General features: G+C 54.2%; 2 protein-coding genes across 2 annotated transcripts; both read left to right on the forward strand.

The window, feature by feature from the left end:
* The first annotated feature begins 1,984 nt into the window (after nucleotides 1-1,984).
* Nucleotides 1,985-9,143, forward strand: BPIFB3 (BPI fold containing family B member 3). The gene is made up of 17 exons (XM_032198575.1): nucleotides 1,985-2,104; nucleotides 3,086-3,212; nucleotides 3,511-3,978; nucleotides 4,279-4,399; nucleotides 4,734-4,838; nucleotides 4,948-5,088; nucleotides 5,454-5,517; nucleotides 5,889-5,949; nucleotides 6,331-6,422; nucleotides 7,011-7,193; nucleotides 7,285-7,338; nucleotides 7,457-7,627; nucleotides 7,995-8,062; nucleotides 8,324-8,366; nucleotides 8,611-8,674; nucleotides 8,788-8,864; nucleotides 9,032-9,143. Exons 1-17 carry the CDS (start codon nucleotides 1,985-1,987, stop codon nucleotides 9,068-9,070), a joined length of 1,998 nt encoding a protein of 665 aa, XP_032054466.1. The 3' UTR covers nucleotides 9,071-9,143.
* Nucleotides 9,144-11,816: 2,673 nt separating this feature from the next.
* LOC116495775 (BPI fold-containing family B member 4-like) lies at nucleotides 11,817-18,810 on the forward strand. The gene is made up of 16 exons (XM_032198483.1): nucleotides 11,817-11,925; nucleotides 12,364-12,831; nucleotides 12,892-12,955; nucleotides 13,513-13,617; nucleotides 13,719-13,862; nucleotides 14,495-14,555; nucleotides 15,167-15,227; nucleotides 15,636-15,727; nucleotides 16,078-16,290; nucleotides 16,536-16,589; nucleotides 16,996-17,166; nucleotides 17,267-17,334; nucleotides 17,471-17,513; nucleotides 18,240-18,303; nucleotides 18,636-18,712; nucleotides 18,787-18,810. The coding sequence occupies exons 1-16, from the start codon at nucleotides 11,817-11,819 to the stop codon at nucleotides 18,808-18,810; spliced, it is 1,818 nt and encodes a 605-aa protein (XP_032054374.1).
* The last annotated feature ends 2,333 nt before the right edge of the window (nucleotides 18,811-21,143 follow it).

Consider the following 21,143-nt stretch of genomic DNA (forward strand, 5'->3'; position numbering starts at 1 on the left):
TGGTAGCCAGGGGTGCCCCACACCCCCAGCTCCAATTGTTGCTCCCAGAACAGATGCAGTCCCAACAGCCAATTCACCAATAATCAATCATTATTTCACCCATGCTCAGGAATTGTCTACCCCTCTTGTTAATGCCAAGATCTCTAATCCTTCTTGGTGCTGTGTCCCTGTTACAGCCTGTCCTTACGTCTCAATTCCTTGGTGATACAACTGTCAAGGACGTAGCTGCTCTCATTGCTCCCATTCTTCTTTTGAACAAGCCCGTTCTGATGTAGTCTGTGTGTCTTCACGCGCTGATTTGGCCTCGGGTTCTTTGGGCTTTCAAAGTTGCTTTAGTGAGAGCTGGACCTTGAGCTGTGATTCTCTTTATGGGAATCTGCTTTGGTTTATCTGAAATATTTGGTTGTCAGAGACCTCTTCATTCAGTGACAGTGGGTGAGAAGCCAAGTTACAGTCATGCCTAAAAGGTCACTGCTCAGGAGCTATTCTCCACAGTGCCAAAATGCCCCGTTACTGTGTGCCGACCATCAGCAGGGCTTTCTTTATGGTCAGTCAGGTTTCGTATAGTGATTGATTGCCCAAAGTATGAAGTGGTTCAGGAGGGATGATAACATAATACCATCTTGTTAACACCCTCTTCCATCTTATCAAATGCCACGATCTAGCAGTGACAGCAAAGCTTTGTGCTCCGAGGGTGCCTGACTGATCAGGTTGCGGGAGAGTGACAACTCTGTAAGTACTTTGGCACCTTTGTCATCCCTTCCTTGGCCTTCAGCTAAGATATTTTTTAAAGCTGGAATTAATGTGTGACAAAAGCTGGCTAATCTCCTGGAAATACTTATTTCCAAGTTTGCAGAAAGTATTAACTCTGAGCAAGCATTTTTCTGGACTATTATTCCTCCGAGTTGGGGAGCAGCCCATCTACCCCTGCCATTAATCATCATGACAGCAGAGTGAATAGTTCACAGCTGCCCCCTTGGCTGGCCATCGTGTCCTCTCCTCCACCAGGGACAGGTTGCGTGGTGCGTGCCCACACGGGGGGCTATGCTGGGGCTGCGGCCCCAGAGGATGGCTTTCCTTTTCCTGCCCCAAAGCCTGCTGCCCTGGTGCAGGCTGAGGCAGCAGCTCCGTGCACCCGTGTGGTTCTGGGACCAGGACCGAGGGGAGAAGGAGAGAGCCAGTGCCTGTGGATGCACATGATGCATTGGCTCACCAGAATTTGTTCTCCTTTCCTCCTGCCTGCAGCAGTAAATTAATTGGCAGTAAATGAGGCGTGATGAGGTGGGATGCGATTTTTCAGTATGATTCCAAAAACCTTTCCAGAAATCTGAGGGCGTGCAGGCCTAGATGGAGGGTGAAGACCCCGAGCAGGTGCACGGCTGTTCCTCTCCTGCAGCACATTTGTTGCCTGGGATAGTGCAGCCACAGAGACCACCTCTCTTGGTATGCCCATCCTGGATCAACATTTCCTCCAAGACTCAAAACAATTCTGAGCCCACCAGTTCCAGCTTGGGAGCTCCCTGGCTTTGCAGTCGATAGCATTACCCTTTGAGCAGTTTCTCCTGTGGCAGCACATCCCACCTTCTGACCTCCTCAATAACACAGCACCGAGAACTGCACCAGTACTTGGTGGTGGGGGTGGCTGGCATTTTGACACATTTTTCAGTCAAGGCTTTAATTTCATTCAGAAAAAAAATAGCATTTTATGAGGGCACGACTTTCCAGCCATGTCTACATCTTGATGCAGGGCTCATGGGACAGAGACCAAGCCCCAACCCATAATGTATGAACCGAGGCAGCGGTTGTGTGCACATCCATGAGGACTGGCACCCAGGGCTGGGCTGACCTCTGCCGCTACACATATTAGTCATTGCTCAATAATTTACCCAACTCCTAGTATCTATAAGGAAATATTTGCAGTAGAAGTCACCAGAAACCATATATTGTTTGTTTTGCTCCCCACTAATTCTTCTGGATGTCCTCCATGACATCATTTGCCTCATTCCTGGTGAGAAGATCTCTATATAAGGATGCGTGCTGTGGGGCATCTTCAGAAGGCAGGGACATTGGATGGAAAGATCCGTACACCGAAGAGATTGATCAGGTAAGAGCAAAACTATTCCTCAAAAAGCATGTTCTTAGCTTCTGCTTCTGCAAATCTGAGTGCCTCCCAAAGGCAAAGCCTTGATGTCAGCTTGTGACTATTGTTTTTTTTTTTTTTTTTAAACAAAAACCATTATTCTTGCCTGCTGCCTGACTGAATTATGCTCTAACAAGCAAAATGTGAGGCAGCCTTCACTGCTAGTTTCTGAGGAACAGACATGCATGTTCATTGTATTGGCAGTCCTTGAAGCAGAAAGGGTATTTTGTGATTTTCGTAAACAATTACCAGATTAATTACTTATGGTATAATTCTAGTGTCCAAGATAGCATTTTTACCTAAGGTGAATTACACCTTTCACATTTGTTTTGATCCTTTTTGATGTGCTATTTACATTTAAATAGATTTGGGGCAATGAAGTTCATTATGGTTCTGTAAAAATGCTTCAAGTTGTAGATCCCCCAAAATATTTCAATGACACTGAAACTTTTAAAATGATTTCCTTCTTCGTGTGATTCTTGGAAAAGGTGCTTTTATGCAGAGGCAAGCCTCAGATACATGATGTTTGTGATAGATCCTGACACTCAGACAAGGAGATGCTTTCCTCACCAGACGTGCCGGTGCATTTTTCCTGTGTGCTGCTGCTGCTTTTCTTTCCGTGACCTTCCCAGTCAGTAAGAACACGCTGACCAGTGCTGGGGGCTTCAAGCAGGACCATCTGAGCAGCCTCCTTCTCTTCACTTGGCTGCCGTGATGGTCTTTGCAGCAGCTGCTGCTGGAGCTGTGGTTGCTCCTGCAGGGAAGTGCTGTCAGGACCTTTCTGTGCCCACTGGTGCGGAGGAGAGGAGGGAGAGGTGCCCGCAGCTCCCTCTCTGATTTTGTCTTCCCTGCGAGACTCTCCTTTCCTTCTTCCTCCTCCTTCCTCCAGCCACTGCCCTGTGCTCCCTGTTCCAGCATTGCACTGATGGCAATTGCTTTCCGCAGTTATCAGAACCCAAGATGTTCAAGTTCTGTGTGGTTTTCCTCCTCTGCGGCCTGCTGACCCCTTCGCAAGGACTTGTTGGAAGTGCCTCGGTGTCTGCCAGGGTGGATAAAGATGTGCTAGAAAGCGGTAAGTGTTTGGAAGAGACAGGATTTTTCTGTTTTGAGACCACTTCTGCTCTTTCTGTCTCTTGACCATATTCAGAAAAATAAAAGCTGGTCCAGCAGTAGTGACGATGCTCGTAATTTGCATTTACAAAGCATTTTGCAGATGGCATGTCAGATACTTCCCAGTGACTGGAGCATCACCCCGGTGTACAAAGAGGGGAAAGGAGGCAGAGGGGAGGGAAGGAACAGCCAGGCTGACACAGCATGTTCATGTGCTTGGGTCAGCATGGCTCACAGTGACCTCTCAACCGTTTCTTCAGCCATTACAGGGTCACTAGCCAACGGCAACCTTCTCGAGGGGCTCCTGGGTGGTCTCCTTGGTGGCGGTGGTCTTGTTGGAGGTCTGCTTGGAGGCGATGGACTTGTTGGAGGTCTGCTTGGAGGCGATGGACTTGTTGGAGGTCTCCTTGGTGAAGACGGCCTTGTTGGTGGTGTCCTTGGTGGTGATGGACTTGTTGGTGGTCTCCTTGGTGGTGATGGACTTGTTGGCGGTCTCCTTGGTGACAAAGGACCCGTTGGTGGTCTCCTTGGTGGTGATGGACTTGTTGGTGGTCTCCTTGGTGACAAAGGGCCCGTTGGTGGTCTCCTTGGTGGTGATGGACTTGTTGGTGGTCTCCTTGGTGACAAAGGACCCGTTGGTGGTCTCCTTGGTGGTGATGGACTTGTTGGTGGTCTCCTTGGTGGCAAAGGATCCGTTGGTGGTCTCCTTGGTGGTGATGGACTTGTTGGTGGTGCCCTTGGTGGTGATGGACTTGTTGGTGGTGCCCTTGGTGGTGATGGACTTGTTGGTGGTCTCCTTGGTGGTGATGGACTTGTTGGTGGTGCCCTTGGTGGTGATGGACTTGTTGGTGGTCTCCTTGGTGGCAATGGTGGTCTTGCAGGTGGTCTCCTTGGCGATGATTCTCTTGCAGGTGGTCTCCTTGGTGGCAAAGGGCCCGTTGGTAGTCTTCTTGGTGATGATCCTCTTGCTGGTGTCCTTGGTGGTGATGGAGCAGTTGGCGGTCTCGTTGGCAGCAACGGTATTGCAGGTGGTCTCCTTGGTGGCAGTGGTCTCCTCGGTGGACGTGGTCAGCGCGGCCAAGGCACGTCTCCTGAAGGAGGGCTCCTTGGCAAGAATGGTCTGCTGGGCACCATCCAAGGGCTCACAGGGTGAGTGAGAGTGGGAGATGCGTGTCCCCCGAGCAGCCCTCTGTGCATGGTCTGGGCAATGCTGGGGAGAGAAGCTTGTGGTGCGGGCACACCGTCCCCTCCTTCCCATCCTTGGGGCAGGTTCATAAGGGTTCAGCTGTTGGGAGTTTGTGTGTGCCCCTACCACAAGGGTGCCTCGTGCCTGCTGCAGGCTGGCCCTGGCTGGAGGGGAGCCCTGCGGGCCCAGGGTGCAGAGGACCCCAAGACCATGGCTCAGTGACTGGCCACAGCACTGGGGGCCAAGGGGATCCCAGCAAAGTGTTACTGATTGACTTTTCTTGTTTCGACTCTCCAGGCTGAAAATTGTGAACATCACCCTCCCCAAAATAACCCTGAGCTTCCTGCCAGGCGTTGGGCTCCAGCTGAATATCTACACCCAGCTGCTGGTAGATGGCAATGGGTAAGTGGCATCTGTTGGGGGCACAGCTCAGGGCAGGGGTTCGCCATCTCTTCGGAAAACAGATGGATAGAAAACCCTCTGAGACGTGTGTCCTCCTTGGGCTGTGCAGCGCAGTGGGTGGACTGCTCCAGCTCCAGGTGGAAGCGAACATCACAGCAAGAGTCCGGCTGGTCCAGGACAAGTCGGGGGCTCTCAAGCTGGTCATTGAAAACTGCAAGACTCTTCTCGGAGACGTCAACATCCGTGTTGGGTAGGTCTGCATGTGAGCAAAGTACTAGTCACTGCTGCAGCTGTGAGAAACCTTTGCACTATTGACCATCAAAGAGTGCATGACACACCAGAGGCTGAAACACCTGGTTCTCTGCCTCTGAAAGGAATTGATGAAGGTTTTTTTTTTTTTTTTTTTTTTTTTTTAGCTTAAGAAAGCATATTGCAAGGTTGTGCCACAGTTCTGGCTGTAGGCCTGGTTCAGGGGTGCTTGCTTTTTGATGACATTCTGGCACTGACGTACAGCCCTGGACAGTGCCAGGCCTCATGTTTCTCTTGTGTGAAGTACATTCATTTTCCAGCTGCTCATCTATCTCACATTTTGTTTCCCGTTTGCCTGTTACCCAGACCCAAAGTGCCGCTTGTGGAGAAAACCTTAAAGAGTGTCCTCGGCGGTGTCCTGCCCAGGCTGGTAAGTGCACGAGCAGTGGCAGCATGCCGTGGATGGCCAGGCACCAGGACGGGGCTGTTTGCACAGCTGCAGCCTCACCAGGTCACCCACCCAGCCCTGCCACCATGGCCAAGGCTCTGTGGGCAAGTGCATTTCTGAGAAATGTGCTCTTGTAACGGGTACTCTGCCTGGATAAGTGGAGGGTCTCGCCCTGGCAGTGAAACCCAACCTGGTGCAGCAGGCGTGTGGCGATGCTGAGCCCTGCACCAGGGCCCCCCAGCAGCGGCCCAGGGCAGGCAGGGAGGGAACTAACGAGCTTTTAGCCCCGGTGATGCCACACATGGAGGCTCTGCTGGGTGCCCCGGGGCCCTGACCTCTCTCTGCCTCCCCAGCTGTGCCCTGTCGTCGACACCGTGCTGGGAGTTGTGAATTCACTGCTCGGCTCCGTGACTTGTAAGTGCTGCGGTCCCTTCCTCCTGTCCACGTGCCCTCCCTCGGGTCTGCCCTGCTCTTAGGGTTTGTTTTCCTTACATTGGGCACATACAAATGTTTTAACAACTTTTTGAAAACACAACTCTCCATTCAAGCACAGCATTCAACCTCCCTTGCCCCAGAGCAGCAGCAGGCAATGTTTCCTGCAGAAAGCCACTTCAAGACTTCCCATAGTTTTTGGAAACAAGAGTTTTGCTGCAGAACAGTGCTTGCCAGCCCCTTGTCCGGCTGGGAGTGCTGTGAGCAGGGGCCATCCACAGCTCAGATATCTTTTGGGACCATGGTATTTGGGAGCAGTTCCTCTCCTTGCAGCTTAGAAGCTCTCCTCCCTGTGTCTCGCAGCTGTGCTCCCACTCGGGCCCCTGGGAGATCTCCGGTACACTCTGTCCTCCCTTCCCATCATTGGCGACAAGTCCATCCAGCTGGATCTAAACGTGAGTGCTGCCAAATGCCTTCGAATCAGCAGGTTTGGGTGGTTCATCCAAATGGGGTAGCTGCTTGTGCAGGACTGCCTGTTTCCAGCTGTCTGAGCACATTCACTGAGCGCTGCTGCTGCGTGGGGCCCAGCCAGGTCTGTGCCTGTGCCGCTGCCGGGTCTCTGCCTTATTCTCTACTTGCTAACCCTGGAGGACAGCATGAGTCAGACTGGCTTGACACTGGCTAATTAAGCATAATTACAACACTCACATAGTTGTTAATCAGAAAAGCCCAACATTAGCATTTCATACAAGAGCAGTAGGTCACCATTTACAAAAAGGTTTCGTTTGTAAGTGGTTTAAAAAAGTTTGGTGTATAATTAATGGGGATTATAATCATGCCAAAAATATTGGCAACGTGTCTTACTCATCAGGAGGTGTCACAGTGCTTGGAGTGGAGAGCTCCAGCAAACGCTTCCGTTGCCTGTGCCAGGGCAGTCGAAAGCAGCTCTACAGTTAACAAAGCATCAATTGATCGCGCAGGTGGGCAGGGAGCCTGGCAGCCCCTCTGATGCCAACCTCCTGCCCCTGCTCTGTCCCCTGCAGCTCCTCCTCAGGGATGCAGCAGGCAATGTGGTGGAGCCCGTGCGCGGGCTGTCGTCGCCTGTCACCCTGCTGCCAACCACCGGCCGCGGAGTGCAGGTGGGGCTCTCGCAGGACGTGCTGGGCGCCGTGCTGGGGCTGGCCCAGAAGCAGGGAGCCTTCAACCTGGACATCACCAGCTCAGCGGTGGGTCAGGGCTCACGGGGTGAGGCTGAGCCCGGCAGTGGCTCCTGCAGAACCCTGCTGGCTGCTGACCCCACGGGTGCTGTTCCCACAGGTACCCAGTAGCATCTCACTGTCCACCTCGGCCCTCCTCTCAGCCTTCCCTCAGGTCAGCCACCTTGTGCCGTGTAATACAGGGGATAAAATAGATGCATTGCATGCATTTGGCTCTAACCCCCCTGACCACGCCAAGGCTGCTGGCCCTGATGGCTCCTCTCCCTGCACAGCTCTCCACTGTGGTCCCTGGGTCGCTGCCGCTGGCGCTGCGTGTGCGGCTGGCCGATGTGCCAGAGGTGTCCCTGCGGGACGGGAAAGCCACGGCCACCCTCCAAGGCACCATCGATGTCGTGACACGGCGCCCAGGCTTCCCCGTGCAGACCCTCTTCAGCCTGGACTCGGTGAGCGTGAGGCAGGGGGACGGTGTGGGGCTGCTCCCTGCGGCAGCACCCATGCCCTTGGATGCCCGACATCTTAAAAATGGCCTTTTAATGTGCTTGTAACCGCACGCAGGTGAAACATTTGATGAATAATTCAAAAATTAATTGAAAAAGTTTAAGTAAAAATTTAAATAAATTCAAAAAGATGGGAATTCCAAATCCCAAGGGGACAGATCCGTGGCACCATCTGTCCAAAAAATGCTATTTCTAGACACAGATGGGTGTTTTTTCACCATCTGGGTTATTTATAAATATTCCATGTTTTATTTCCAGTCTCGGGGAGCTGTGCTGGGAAATAACTTCATTTCTTCTGTTGTTGCAATTCCAGGACATCGGTCTGAACATCACCCCCTCCGTGACCAGCGGCAAGCTGCGCACCTCCCTGGCCATCGACAGGTAGGGCCCAGCTCGGCGGGGGGGGCTCTGCTGGTGGCTAACGGGAAGCACGAGAGAGGTGTGGGAGAAATGTGAAGCTTCTGGGGCTTCAGGGCTTCCCCCGGCACCGACCTCAGATGAAGAGCATGCCTGAAGTAACGAGAGAGTTTTTGTCTATTTGTATGGACAGGACAAATTCTGGAGCAAAAAGGGTCTGGGCACTGCTCAGGAAGTGGTGAGGGCTGCTCTTGATGCACTCTTAATTGTTTTTATCTTTTGTAGAGTCAAACTGAGACTGGCATCCTCACAAATTGGCCCTATCAATGTAAGTGCTTGCGATGGTCATGCTGCAGCAAGTGATTTGTCGACCAGGAGTTATCTGTAGGGCAGGGACACCGACATGTGTCGGCTGGAGGGGCTTTGCTGTAGGAAGCTTCCTGGCATCCGTGTGTCCCAGCCCCAGGCATCCTGCGCCCAGAGAACTTAGCTCATAAGGCTGCTGGTGCTCAGCCTTCAGCCCCAAACCGTCATTTCCCTTGGGTACTGACTTGTGCTTCCTCCCTCTGCAGGCCTCCCGGCTTGAAGGATGGGTGACGGATGCCCTCACAGCTGCATACGTGCCTGCCATTAACAGTACGGCGGGGGCTGAGCCCTCCCCTTCCACACCCAGCCTGAATCCCAGCCCCCTCCCCTGCTGGCTGCTTTGGGGGCTTTGCCCTCAGCCAGCCGCTCTCTTGGTCTTGCAGGTGCCGTGAGTGCAGGGATCCCTCTGCCCAACATCCTCAACACCAACTTCGAGAACAGCCAGGTGGACATCGCTGATGTAAGGCTCTCTTTTCCCAGCATTGCTTTCCCAGGGGGGTGCAGGATGAGTGGCCCCTTCCCAAGGAGCTGCTGCTCGCTTTTAGGGGCTTACCCTGCAGGATATGGGGAAGAGCTGGAGAAAACCCAGCTGACAAAACTGAATTGTTTTGTGCTTCTTCCTGGCAGAACACCTTTGTGATCAACCAGAAGCCTAGAGTGCTCTAAAACCAGCTTATCTCAGCAAAACCTTGCCCTTGGTCTTGGGATGAGGCAGATAATTCCCCGTGAGCCTGGAGAGCCCTGGTCGTCCCTAATTGCTTCGTCTTTATTTTCTCTTGAGTATTGTCATGTGTTATTGCCGTGGCCCATAGGGAGGGATGTTTCTGGTCCATCCGTCCTGCTATAGCCCACATGGGGGTATGGAGAAGGTGCTCAGCTGATGGATGTTAGGGGGCATTTTCTGTGGCCAATTCTAACACCCTAAGTCTGGAACCAGAGCCCCTGTTTAGGCACAAATGTTGCTCTCAAATTCCTCTATCAATAAAATCCTTCACTGCCTCAATACTTGTCTCTCTGAATGTTCTTTGGATGTGGGTTTCCAGCTGCCAGGATCCATTTGTCTCTGCAGTGCCTCTACACCATACGGCCCATGGAAAGGCCACGCAACTCAGCGAGGAGGCTGTACCCAGAGCCAATAATCCGATAAGCTGCTACCTAGCAGAAAGCACTTGTGCAGCTCTGGCCGTGGCTCCAGCTGTGAAGTCATGTGTGAAAAACCATGTGTGGCTGCACAGAGCTACCCACCATGTCCTCCCAATCGCCACCACTAGGAACCAGCTGTGTCCCCCTCTCCCTAATTTTCCTGTTTTTCAGGAAATCTCCCTGCTTTTCAGGAGCCAGAGCCCCCTCCCCAGCCCCAGCCACACACACAGCTCCCTCCCCACACCCCAGCACCCTGGGGCTGCATTGCAGAGGCAGCTCCAGACCAGTGCAGCCTCCCTGGAGCAGTGTGGGGACCATCAGCAAGGCACAGGAATGGGGCTGAGCCTTCTGCTCGATAACTGAGCAGGGAGAGCCACAGCAAAGGAACAGATGGGCCAGGAAAGAGCACCCACTGCTCAACCTGGAAGGGAGAGAGCTGATGTGCCCAGCACTGCCTCTTTTATTAGGGTCTGTACAGAGTCAGGCAGCTTACACCTTCCTGCTGCCTAGTTTAGGGATGTATTTTCCCCTTGTTGTGTAAGATGCACTGGACAGTTTTATCTGGGATCTTAGCAATATATTTTATCTCACAAAGGTATTAACTGTTCAAGACACCGGGACAAAGGCACCCTTATGATCTGTGGGCTGACACCTGATCTGCATTTCTCACCCCGAAGGGACTTTCCTGGGGCTGCAGGAACACAACCTGCTGGGAAGGGGCTGGCAGCTGTGGAGGCCGATAGGATAATCCTCGGGAGCTGCTTCTCAGGTTGAACACTAAAGGAGCTAAAATGTCTCCCAGGGCCTTTCTGGAGTGCTCGATGGAAAGCTGGGCAGGACCTGAAAAATCACCTGCAGGTGTGTTTGTGGATACCAGCACAGCAGTTTGCGTTAATGCCTGGATGCAGGTGGTGGCTGGGATTTGCGTGGACACCTGGAGAATAAGCTGATTTTCCAGCATGCCTCCTTCGGGGTCAGCAGCAGCTCCGTGTGCTCCAGCCCAACGAGGCTTGGGGATTTTCTCCTTTCCTCTGAGCTCTTGGGTAACAGCACTGCTGATAAGGGGCTATCTGGTGTCCTATTGCTCAATACTCCATCCTGTCTTACAAAGCATTATTTATACTGGGATCTATTAAAACCACAAATGCTGCTTTATGGACCCAATCCACTAGCCCAGCTCTTACAAATTAGGCATCCTTCCATTTTTCCTGCATCGGTTTTGCTATATAAGGACCCCCTGTTCCTACACAGCAGAGAAGAGCTGAGGGCTGGGTGACCATGGACAGCTGCGAGGTCTCCACTTGATCAGGAGCTGAGCCGTGGAAGACCAGAGCTGAGCTTTGCAATTTGGGATAAGGCCAGGTAAAGGTGGGCAAAACAGTGGCACGTGGTTTTCTAAGACTGGGGCACAGAGCCACCATTTTACCTGCAAGCCCTGCAATATGCTCTGGTGAGTGAGAAAAACATTGGGAAGATACTGAAAATGGTAGAAATGTGGCTAAATGATCCTAGTTTATATTTAGTGGCTAGCCTGAAAACTTCAAAAAGCAGATTGATAAAGCAATATGGGAACACTTTGCTGAAGGAAACTGTATTCATCTGACAAAAAATTAGGGATATTTTTGCATTGCAGGATTTTTTAAAGGAATTGGCGTTATTTTTATTGTTGCAAGGTTAAAACATGCCATTTAAAAAAGAGCTGAAGGAATTTATTCCAGACATGAGTTGTTTGTGTGATGGCAGGATGGATTTGCATGCCTGCTTAGGGGATGGTTTTTAGCAAGGGAAGCACCGTGCAGCCTCTGGGTTATGAGTTACGATTTCACGCTGCAAGTTCAAAATCATGTCACAGCGACCGGAGGTGGAAAGGAGCATGTTGCCCGGGCTGCACGTGAATGGAAGCAAGCAAATAGGTGCTGTGGCTGTGCAGACAGTGGCTTGAAAAATCACCGACAGATGTGCGTATGGATGCTTCCCTCTTTCCATGTGTGTGTGTCCAAATCTGTTAGCTGGATGTGGCTCGAACACACAAACAGTTTTGCTCCTAACGCCCAGATTTGCTGCTCACCTAAAACTGTGCACACAGCTTGAGATATCTCAGGCTTTCCTCTGCCTCCAAGGGTTGTCCACCCTGTTTCCCCTCACCCCCGTTCTCTTTCCCCAGGTTGCTGCTGGCTGCCTCAGTGCCAGCGGTGTGAGCGGTGCGAGCCATCCCGTGTCCCCGTCCTGCCACCACTGCCAGCTGGTCCCAGCCAGGGCAGAGGACAGCATGCGAACAGCTCTGAGCATCGCTGTCGTGTACGCCCTGCTGACCCTGACACTGGGCCAGCCACCAACAGATGCCGTCCTGAGGCTCAATAAGGGTGTTCTGAGTGACGGTGAGTTGACCTGCCCTAACCAACCTCCGAGTCTTTCTTTTTTATTGCGATTAAAATTTCAAGTAGCCAGGTTCCCAGAAGGCCTCCACGCGTGATAGGGACTAAACAGAGGTGCTGCATGAGCCCTAACCTCGCCTCCTGGTGTGGGTCTGCCACCACGCAGCCCCTGTAACCAAGCCAGCCCATGTGCTGCCTCACCTGGGTGGGCTGCAAATTCCCCTGCACTGCTTTGCACAGGTCCGTGCCTCCTGCCCTGGTATTTGGAAGATGTCAAAGCCCTTTTTCTGTTGTAGCACAGATGGGTAAAAAGAAGCACAGGCAGGCAGGGGCTGGACCGGGCGGTGACTGGGATGGGGAGCTCGTGCTCAGCAGGGGCTCAGCCTGCAGGTGAAGCAGGAGGGGCTCTGCCCAGGGGCTGATGGTGCTGGGGGTCTCCAGCTCTTGCAGGCTCCCTGCGGCAAGGCAGTGCCCTCCGTGGTGCCCTCGGCGAGATGCCCCTCGGCAGCGGAGTGCCCGGTGTGGACGGCAGCGGCGGCCTGCAGGGCGGTGGCCTTGGAGGAGGTCTCCTTGGTGGCGGTGGCCTGCTGGGTGGTCTTACCGGTGGTCTGCTGGGCGGTGGTGGTGGCGGGGGGCTGCTGGGGGGGCTGACTGGTGGCCTGCTGGGCGCGGGTGGTGAAGCTGGCGGTGGCTTGCTGGGCAGAGGTGGGGAGGCTGGAGGTGGTCTGCTCGGTGGCAATGCTTTTGGGGGTCTTCGTGGAGATGCTTACGGGGCGGCCCCCAGAAACGGCCTCCCTCCCAGGGGCTGGCCTGCAGCTGCTGGTGACGTCCCCAGGGGTGGCATCCCCCTGGGGGTCGCTGGAGGAGCGCTGGGTGATGGAGGTCTCCAAGGCACGGCGGGGACCCTCGGTGGCCCCGGTGGGCTTCTCGGCAGAGGAGGGCTCCTGGGCAGCGGAGGGCTGCTGGGAGGCGGTGGGCTGCTCGGCGTCCTGGGGGAAGGAGGCTTGCTCAGCACGGTCCAGGGGCTCACCGGGTAAGGAGGGCTCCGTCCGGGATCATTGGAGGGGGGGCAACCTCTGAATGCTGCTGGGGAGGGGGTGCTGTGGCGATCCTTCAGTAGCTGCTCAGATTTGGTTGGGCGCTGACTCCTTGGCAGAAATGCTGCCTGCAAGTCCCCAGGTTTGCATTGCCAGATGCAGAAGAACCTCCTAGCTACACAAGGGGAGGTTGAAGGAGGTGGGAGCTGAGAAGCGCTTGCCCGTAGAGGGAGCACTGAACTGTACATCAGCCCTGGGCAGCCGATGCCGTTGTTTCCAAGCCAATGCTCAGTTGTTTGCAATTTTCCTGTTTTAATTCTTATTGTCTAGCACTGAGCAGAGGCACAAGAACAAGCAATAATAAGGCAACTAGAAAAAGCTTCTGATAAAACTGGAAAATAACTGAGAAAACTTGGTGTCTTTTATCATATTTTTCCTGAATTCACCCATCCCTCAATCAGTCACCTGTATGAGTGGCAGAGCCCTGCTGGTGGGTTGCTGTGCCCAGAGCCACCACTCGTGACTGTCCATGCCCCCCTTGCTGTCCCTGCAGGCTGAGGATTGTGGACCTGACGCTCCCCAGGGTGTCCCTACGGCTCCTGCCTGGCATCGGCGTCCACCTGAACCTCTACACCCGGGTGGCCCTCAATGGCAAAAGGTAGGTCTAGCTGGTGCCACGAGGGGTGCAGGGGGACAGAGCCCGCTCCTGCCCCAGGAAGGGGCTGCTCCTCTGGAGCTCAGCCCCGTCCCCTTGCACAGCCTCCTGGGTCTGCTCGACATCGCAGTGGAAGTGAACATCACATCGAGGGTCAGGCTGACCATGGACGGCACCGGCTATCCCAGACTGGTGATAGAGAAGTGCGACACGCTCCTCGGGGGCATTAAAGTCAGACTGCTGAGAGGGTGAGTGACTGCAACGTCCTGATCCACTGGCACACACTGACCGCTGATCGCCCCTCGCTGACCCCCTGCCCATGCCAGCAGACACCAGGGTGGGCACGGGGGCGCTTCCAGCTCTGTGGATGACAACGGCAGAGCTGGTGACAGTCACTCACTGGCCATGCCAGAGGGCTGCTGGTGGTGGCAGTCCCCCCGTGTCCTGACGCAGCTGCAGCAAACAGCAGGGTTCTCCTGTGGGGCTGCGCAGCCAAGCAGGACACCCTGCAGTGGTGCAGAGGTCTCAGAGGAATATTCCTGCCCCCTGTGCTGCATTCAGTCTTTTTACCTGACATTGCACAGGGTCTGCTAAGATGTAAGCACTTGGCATGTGAAGCACAAAACCTACTTGGGCTGAGGTTGTTTTTGCTCATTTACAGAGCCTAGTAAAAAAAGGCAGCAATAAATTTCCCACTGGCTATTTTGGGATGCAAATTAGACTTATCTCATGCAAAATCCAAGCATACACAACACACTTCGCTGGTGCAATTGCCTTGCTCCAGGAGGCCTGCTCTACACGCATTTCACAGGGAATTGTTTAAAACTCATTTACTTTGCAGCTTGTTTTTTTTTCCTGGTGTTCCTTTGTTTTTCCACAGCCTGCTCCCAGTTGTGGATAATTTATTGGCCAGTGTCCTGAACAGGCTTCTTCCTAATCTGGTAAGTTGGAAGAAAAACCCCTTGTGGTGCGGCTTTGTGTAAGCCGAGCCAGGGCACACCTCAGTCAGTGCAGTTGTTGCCCAAGTGACTCCAGGTGAGCAGGAGGCATAAATCCTGCCCTGGAAAGGAGCAATGAGTCCATCAGAAAGCTGTGCTGCTGCTCCTGCTTGTCCCAGGGCAGGATCAACGCCACTGCCCCAAGGGCTGCCATGGTTGGGGCTTAGGGAGGGACACGTGTCACCTCTCCATCTGTGTGGGAGAAACTGTGCCTGCCCCAGAGCCTGGCAAAGATCTGCCCAAGTGCCTGGGATCTGCTAACGATGCCCGTGTGATGGGTTGGGGTCTCTGCTCCCTCCCAGGAGTTCCAGGGTCTCTCCATCCATCTCACATGGGCTCCTGGCACCCTGTACTTGTCCTGTTTCCTCAGTGTGCCAGAGGGAGGGCAGGGTACCCCGGGCTGGACCCAGGTCTGGCCCAGCCTCAGCAGCACTGGGGGGCTACTGGAGGGGCTCCCAGCCCCAGCCCCAGCACTGCAGCACCCGGGGCACAGGGGCAGGGACATGCTGGGATGTGCCTGGCTCTGAGTGTGGTCGCTCCCCGTCCCCCTGCAGCTCTGCCCAGTCCTCGATGTTGCCCTGGGCCTCGTCAGCGACCAGCTGGGGTTCGTCAACTGTAAGTGCCTGGGGTCCCCCACCTTCCCTTTGGGTCATCTCTGCCCTCTGTGCTGACCATGTGGGGACTGTGATGCTGCTGCCCCCAGACCCCACCTCTGTGCCACACCAGTGCCAGGACCCCGGGAGCACCCTGCTGAGACCCCCTTATCCCTGGGAGCAGCCAGGGAGCAGCACCCAGCAAAGCTAAGCCATCAGCAGAGAGACCCCTGGGTGGGGGTGGTGGGGTGGCCCCTCCGTTTCCAGCAGTGGCACACACTGCTCATTAGGGATGTGGCTTTGCATGAAGCTCTCAGAGACAGGGCAGAGCCCACAAGCACATTGGGGCTTTGCTGGAGGAACTGCAGCGGGCAGGGGGAGCTGCACCCCTGCCCCATGGGAGCTGCTGAGCCACCTCCTCTGCCCCCAGCACTGGTGCCACTGGGTTTGCTGGGCAGTATCCAGTACACCGTGTCCAGCCTCCCCCTGGTGACCGGCCAGTTCCTTGAAGTAGACCTGAATGTAAGTCCTGCACCTTCTCTTTCTGTTCGCTACACGCACTGTGATATCTCACACGGGTTGGGGAACAGCTCCTCAGCTGAGAACACCGAGCCGAGGGCACCCAGGGTGCTGTGAGGGGGCCACAGAGGGGCTGGCTCTGCTCCCTGCTCCCGTGCTGCTTGCTGTCACGGCAGAGCACAGCGGGGTTCGCATTTCATGAACTTCTGGAGAAGGAAATGCAATGGGATCTGCCTTGGCTTGGCTGTGCATGAAGGGATTTCACATTGACTGAACATGAAGTTAACCATAAAGGCAAATATTGCGAGCTTCTGCAACACTTTTGGCTTGTGCTTTCTTCCCTGTAACTGCAGACTGTTGTTGGGCGAGTAGCAGGAGGCCTGGTTGACTACCCGCTGGGAAGAGCAGAAAGTGTCCCCGCACCTCCGAGGGTCCCCATGCCGCCCCTGCCACCAATGCCGGACACCAGCTCCTCCCAGCTGGGCCTTTCTGTCAACTTCCTCAGGTCGGTGCTGTCTGCCCTGCAGAAGGAAGGCGCCCTGGACCTGGACATCGCCAACGGCATGGTGAGCACGGGAGATCTGCCTGGCCCCAGGAGGCCCGGGGCTGCCAGCAGTGTGGTGTGCGCTGGTCTCACCTTGCAGTCCTCTAGCACCTCGCTGCCATTTACTGGGATCTGTGCTATCTTGGGCAAAAAAAAACACGAGTGAGAGGCCGTGAGGTCTCAGGTGTGTTACTGAGGCAAAGTACGAGCTATCTGCTGAAGACCATCGTGCTCATGTGCAACATTTCCCCTCCTTGTCTGTGACAGTTCCCTGAGCTCCCACCGCTGACAACATCGACGCTGGGAGCCCTGGTTCCTGCGGTGAGTGCTGGTTCCTGCCCACGCTGCAGCTGGCCCAGCCAGAGATGCACCTGGGGGCAGGGGAGATCCCCCTGCCTCTTCCTCTCAGAGACATCATTTCAGACATCCCATGGGCTTGGGTCTGAAGTCAGAAACCGCAGCAGGCCCAAGCCTGGTTTGCCAGCCTGTCCTCTGCACATCTCCTGGGTCACAAAAACCCCTTGCAGCAGTCCCACAGACAGCAGCAGATGCTCCTGGGGGGCTCAGGGCATGCACAGTGGCTGAGCTCACGCACAGTCTTGAACTGGAACAATCCAGGAGCAAATCCATTGCTGAGCACAGCAATGCCCCCACAGGCAGCCTGTTCCCTGCTTCCCCCTGATCCTCCTCACATGCCACCACAAGCCTCCTGCTTTGGATGTTGCAGGTTTTCAAGGCGTACCCTGAGCCACACGAATTGCTGCTGAAAATTGCAGTCCCCGAAGCACCTGTGGTGACCCTAAAGAAAAACAAAGCCACGATCCAGCTCAAGGCTACAGCAGAGGTGGTGGCCATCCACCATGACGACGTCCAGAAGTTCCTCTGCCTTCTGAATATCGTACGCATAAAGCAGCAGCTGTGCAGAAATGCCATCTCGTTGGGACTTGGCTGCTTCAGCTCTGTCTGACAGCCTGTGCTTGTCCTCTGCTTGTCTGCAGGACGCTTCCCTGCTGGCCCAGTTCTCTGTTGAGGGCAACAAACTGAAGATCAGCGCCAGCCGTGAGAAGTAGGACACTGTCTTCTTCTGCCACCACTCACGCTGGCGTTGGATGGGCCTGGGGTGGTGAGGGGTGCCCAGGCAATGAGATGCGCGGTGGGACACAGGGAACCTGAACCTCACTTGCTTCTGCTTCCTCCTGCAGGACTGATCTCTTCTTGGAGTCTTCATCTGTCGGTGACTTTGATGTAAGAACAGGAGCAGCCTCAGCCATACACGAAATCTACTGCAGAGAGCAAAGCACTGAGAGAGATTGGCTCGGGAGAATTAAGAGCCAAGTACCGAGTATCGTTTATGGCATTTTTAACAGTGCCTTTCTCTCACCTCTGCAGATGGATTTGTTTTATGGGTGATCCATGAATGGTCTTCAGAAAAATTCCCATAGATCTGTGTGAAAGATAGCGATGGGAAGTGGGAAATATCCCAGTTGCTGACCCCAGTTTACATTGGGGCAAATGCGAGCAAAGCAGGACTGCCCCCATTTGGCAGGGTGTGCACACCCGCTGCGATCACCACAGAGCCCGTGCAGCCGCAGCAGCCGTGGGCTTGGTACCTGATCTTGATGGGGGCACAGCACAGCCCGGGGGGGCTGCATTGCTCCATCCACTTCCATCCCGGGCTGTGCTCATGCTGTCAGGGCAGCAGGAATTCAATTTCAGGCAGCTCTTAATGCTGGCTGGAACATGCCTGTGAAGTGCCATTACTTTGGGACTAAAATTTGACCACTGAATGCTTAAAGAAAGTTCCAATTTCTGTGAAGCTGGGGATTTGCATGAAGTGGGTGTGGAGCTGGGGCAGCAGGGGTCAGGTCAGGTTCAGGTGGGACAACAGGAGCACCCCCACAGCCCCAAGGACAGGGTGAGGCCACGCTGGCCACGGGAGCACAGCTCTGAGGGACCCTCTCCTTGTTGCAGATCTCGCTGCTGGAGATGCTCGTTGACAAGATTTTCGATGTCGCTTTCCTGCCTGCACTGAACAGTAAGGGAGCTTTGATGCCTCATGCATGCACTCATTTGTGTTAGAGCAGCCACTGCACGCGTCTCCGTGCATTGCATTGACCTTGGTTGGGTGCGGTGGTGGCGATGGGACGGCTCAGCAGGGCCAGGCTCACTCTGGTGGCAGCGCTTTGTGGGGCGGCGAGCACACATCACAAAACGCCCCCACCAAACCCCTGCTGCCCCCCACCAGTGGGTGCTGCAAACCCCAGCACACGGCGCTGGGCCCCGGGGCATGAAGCCTCGTGCTGGCTGGGGGTGCAGGGATGGGGTGGCAGGGACACGCTGTGCTGACCGGGCTGCCCCGACCCACAGGCGTGCTGGGCAGGGGGGTCCCGCTCCCGCGGCTGCTGAACATCGACTTCACCAACGCTGACATCAATGTCATTGAGGTGAGTGCAGCCCCCGCTCCCCGGGGCATGCTGTAAAATGAATCCGAGTGACACCGAGCCCTCTGCCGCACCAGGATCTCCTCGTGCTGTCGGCGTGAGCCCACTGCTGCAGCGGGACCTACGGTTTTCCACGTCCACCACCCGAGAGGTGGGAAGCCCAGCCTGCTCGAAGCTGCCCCCCGACGTTTCGCTGTGCCTGGAAGAGCAAAACAGCAGCTCGGTCTTTTCCACAAAAATGTTGCATCCTCCCTATGTTGCTTTGAACACAAAAGAAAGCAAGGGTGTTTTTTGCCTCTGATTGTTGCATTTTGCACTTTTCTTTTCGCTGATGCTCAGGCACCCGTCTGCTGGCAAGAATTACATTAGAGCGAGATGCTGCACCTTCCCTCAGGGATCTGAAGCCCCTGGGGTCTTCTTCTTATCCTCATGGGGTGGGAGTGGATCTCTCCTTAGATCAGAATGTGTCTCAGTTTCTGTGAGTGCCTGGTTTGGGGCTAGGCAAGGGCCCGGTAACAGCTCCTGTGTCTGTACACAACCGGAGGGTACACGAGCCCATCAGCCTTTCCATGCAAAACCCACTCACCTGAACGCAACCCCTTCCCCTGGTTTTGGGGAACCCTCTGGGCATGATGAGGCAAGCTGGCTGCCTGCCCACCGTGCTGGAGCTGTGGTGCTGGAGGAGCCCTTGCCCCATCCCCTCCCAGCACCACAGGGAGCAGGGGGCAAGTGGTCGTGCTGCTGGGGGCAGACACGGGCAGCTCACTGCCTGCACCTCTGGGCAATGCCCGACCTGCACAGGCTCTTTCCTTTGGTTCAGCTGCTGTCAGAGCAATGAGGCTGCTGCTAACTTCAGGCTGTCAAGCCACCGAGCACTCCTGGGGTGAGGGGAGACCTCTGGGACTGCTTCAGTAATGCTGCCTTCAAGCCTGCGTCCTTTGTCCAACCCTGTTACACTCTGAAAACTATCTGGAGCTGAGACTTAGGCTTTTCCCGTCATCTTTACTGTTCTTTTTCCCTTCCTATCAGCATTTATTTCCCCCTCTGCTTGTATTTGTTCTCTCTCAAGCCTGCTTTAAATTGCTTGGATCTTCCTTTGAGACACAAGCCATCTCCTGCTTACCTCTGGGTAATGCGTGGTTTCCACAGAGCAGCTGGCACACCATAAATCCACAAACCCTTTAGTTTGCGACTACTTTTTAAAATCAACCTTATGCTGTTGTAGTGCGTAATTCGCTTGTTGGAGGCAGCTGTCCTCTCCCTGCACGCAGACAAAACCCTCCTAACCCTGATGGAGCATCCCCCATGGCAGAGCTGCCCCAAGCCCCCCCTCAGCCACCCACTCAGCCAGGGACCGGGGACGTCCCCAGACCCCACACCACAACCCTGGCCACTGTGTGGTTGTCTCAAAGGGGCTGTGATGCTCAGCACAGGGGCTGGGGTCTGCCCATCCCAGGCAAATTAATTTGGAGATACAGCCAGGAGAGAGGGAAGAGAGAGGGATGCCTGCCCTGGGACCGAGGGATGCCCTGGGATGGTTGCTCGTGCCTAGTTCTGCCTGTCCCCATCCTTGTCCCTGCACTGATACAGCTGTGTGCCCCAGCTGCTTGCAGTTTTGGTAACAGCACTGGGGCTGCAGGGCAGGAGGGGGCTGCCCCCTGGCTTGGCCAGCACTCCTACACCTCGGTCCATTGCTAGTCAGGCTGGCACAGGGCTTGTGCTTCTGAGCCCACATGGGGAAATTATTCCTATTTCATCCTTCCCTGTACTTTCCTTGTTCCTGCACTCTGCTGGGTATATAAGAGCTGCTCCCTATCAGCAGCAGATAAGAGGCTGTAGGCAGCTGCACGGCAACTTCAAAGGGCTCCAGGTAAGAGGCATAAAGGTACCGTAGCCACAGAACTCCTGTTCCCATTAGACGACCTACAGCAAAGTGTAACTCGGCTTGAAAAAGCAAGAATTTTAATGATGTTTTCCTTTGATTTCTGTAGCAGCATTTAATCATTTATGAAAATTAATTTTTAAAGCCAGTAGAGCTCTTGCTTGTCAAATTCCACATTTATTTTTGTTGTTGTTAAGTCTATTATAATGACTAAGCTAGAAGAAATGACTAGGACTCTTTAATTGTTCTTGTTGACCAGAATTCAGAACAATTTTCAGCTTATCAGATCTAATCTCAGCTGGTATGAAATAAGCACTTATCTGTAAAGCCATGCATACATTTTACATGTACAAGATGCTCAGCTCACTTAAATGTGAGTGACCAAGGAGATGTACTGACTAGTTGAATATAGTTAATACCTGCATAGATATTTGTCTGCTTTATCACATATTCTCTCTAAGAGCTCTTTTAAAAGACCTGAAACCCATTTTGGCATCCTCTTACAATGCTACACACGTCTTGCAGAGACCCTCCAACAAATCCCACTGATTT

The sequence above is a fragment of the Aythya fuligula genome, chromosome 16, assembly GCF_009819795.1.
Source record: "Aythya fuligula isolate bAytFul2 chromosome 16, bAytFul2.pri, whole genome shotgun sequence".
NCBI lineage: Eukaryota > Metazoa > Chordata > Aves > Anseriformes > Anatidae > Aythya > Aythya fuligula.

Bases quoted from the DNA above. Each gene is read 5' to 3' on its own strand.
- LOC116495775 (XM_032198483.1), top strand. From the start codon at position 11,817: ATGCGAACAGCTCTGAGCATCGCTGTCGTGTACGCCCTGCTGACCCTG. The intron at 15,728-16,077 runs GTAAGTCCTGCA...CTGTAACTGCAG, and splicing joins TCCTTGAAGTAGACCTGAAT to ACTGTTGTTGGGCGAGTAGC. The intron at 17,167-17,266 runs GTACGCATAAAG...GCTTGTCTGCAG, and splicing joins TCCTCTGCCTTCTGAATATC to GACGCTTCCCTGCTGGCCCA.
- BPIFB3 (XM_032198575.1), top strand. From the start codon at position 1,985: ATGACATCATTTGCCTCATTCCTGGTGAGAAGATCTCTATATAAGGAT. The intron at 2,105-3,085 runs GTAAGAGCAAAA...TGCTTTCCGCAG, and splicing joins ACACCGAAGAGATTGATCAG to TTATCAGAACCCAAGATGTT. The intron at 4,839-4,947 runs GTAAGTGGCATC...TGGGCTGTGCAG, and splicing joins CTGCTGGTAGATGGCAATGG to CGCAGTGGGTGGACTGCTCC.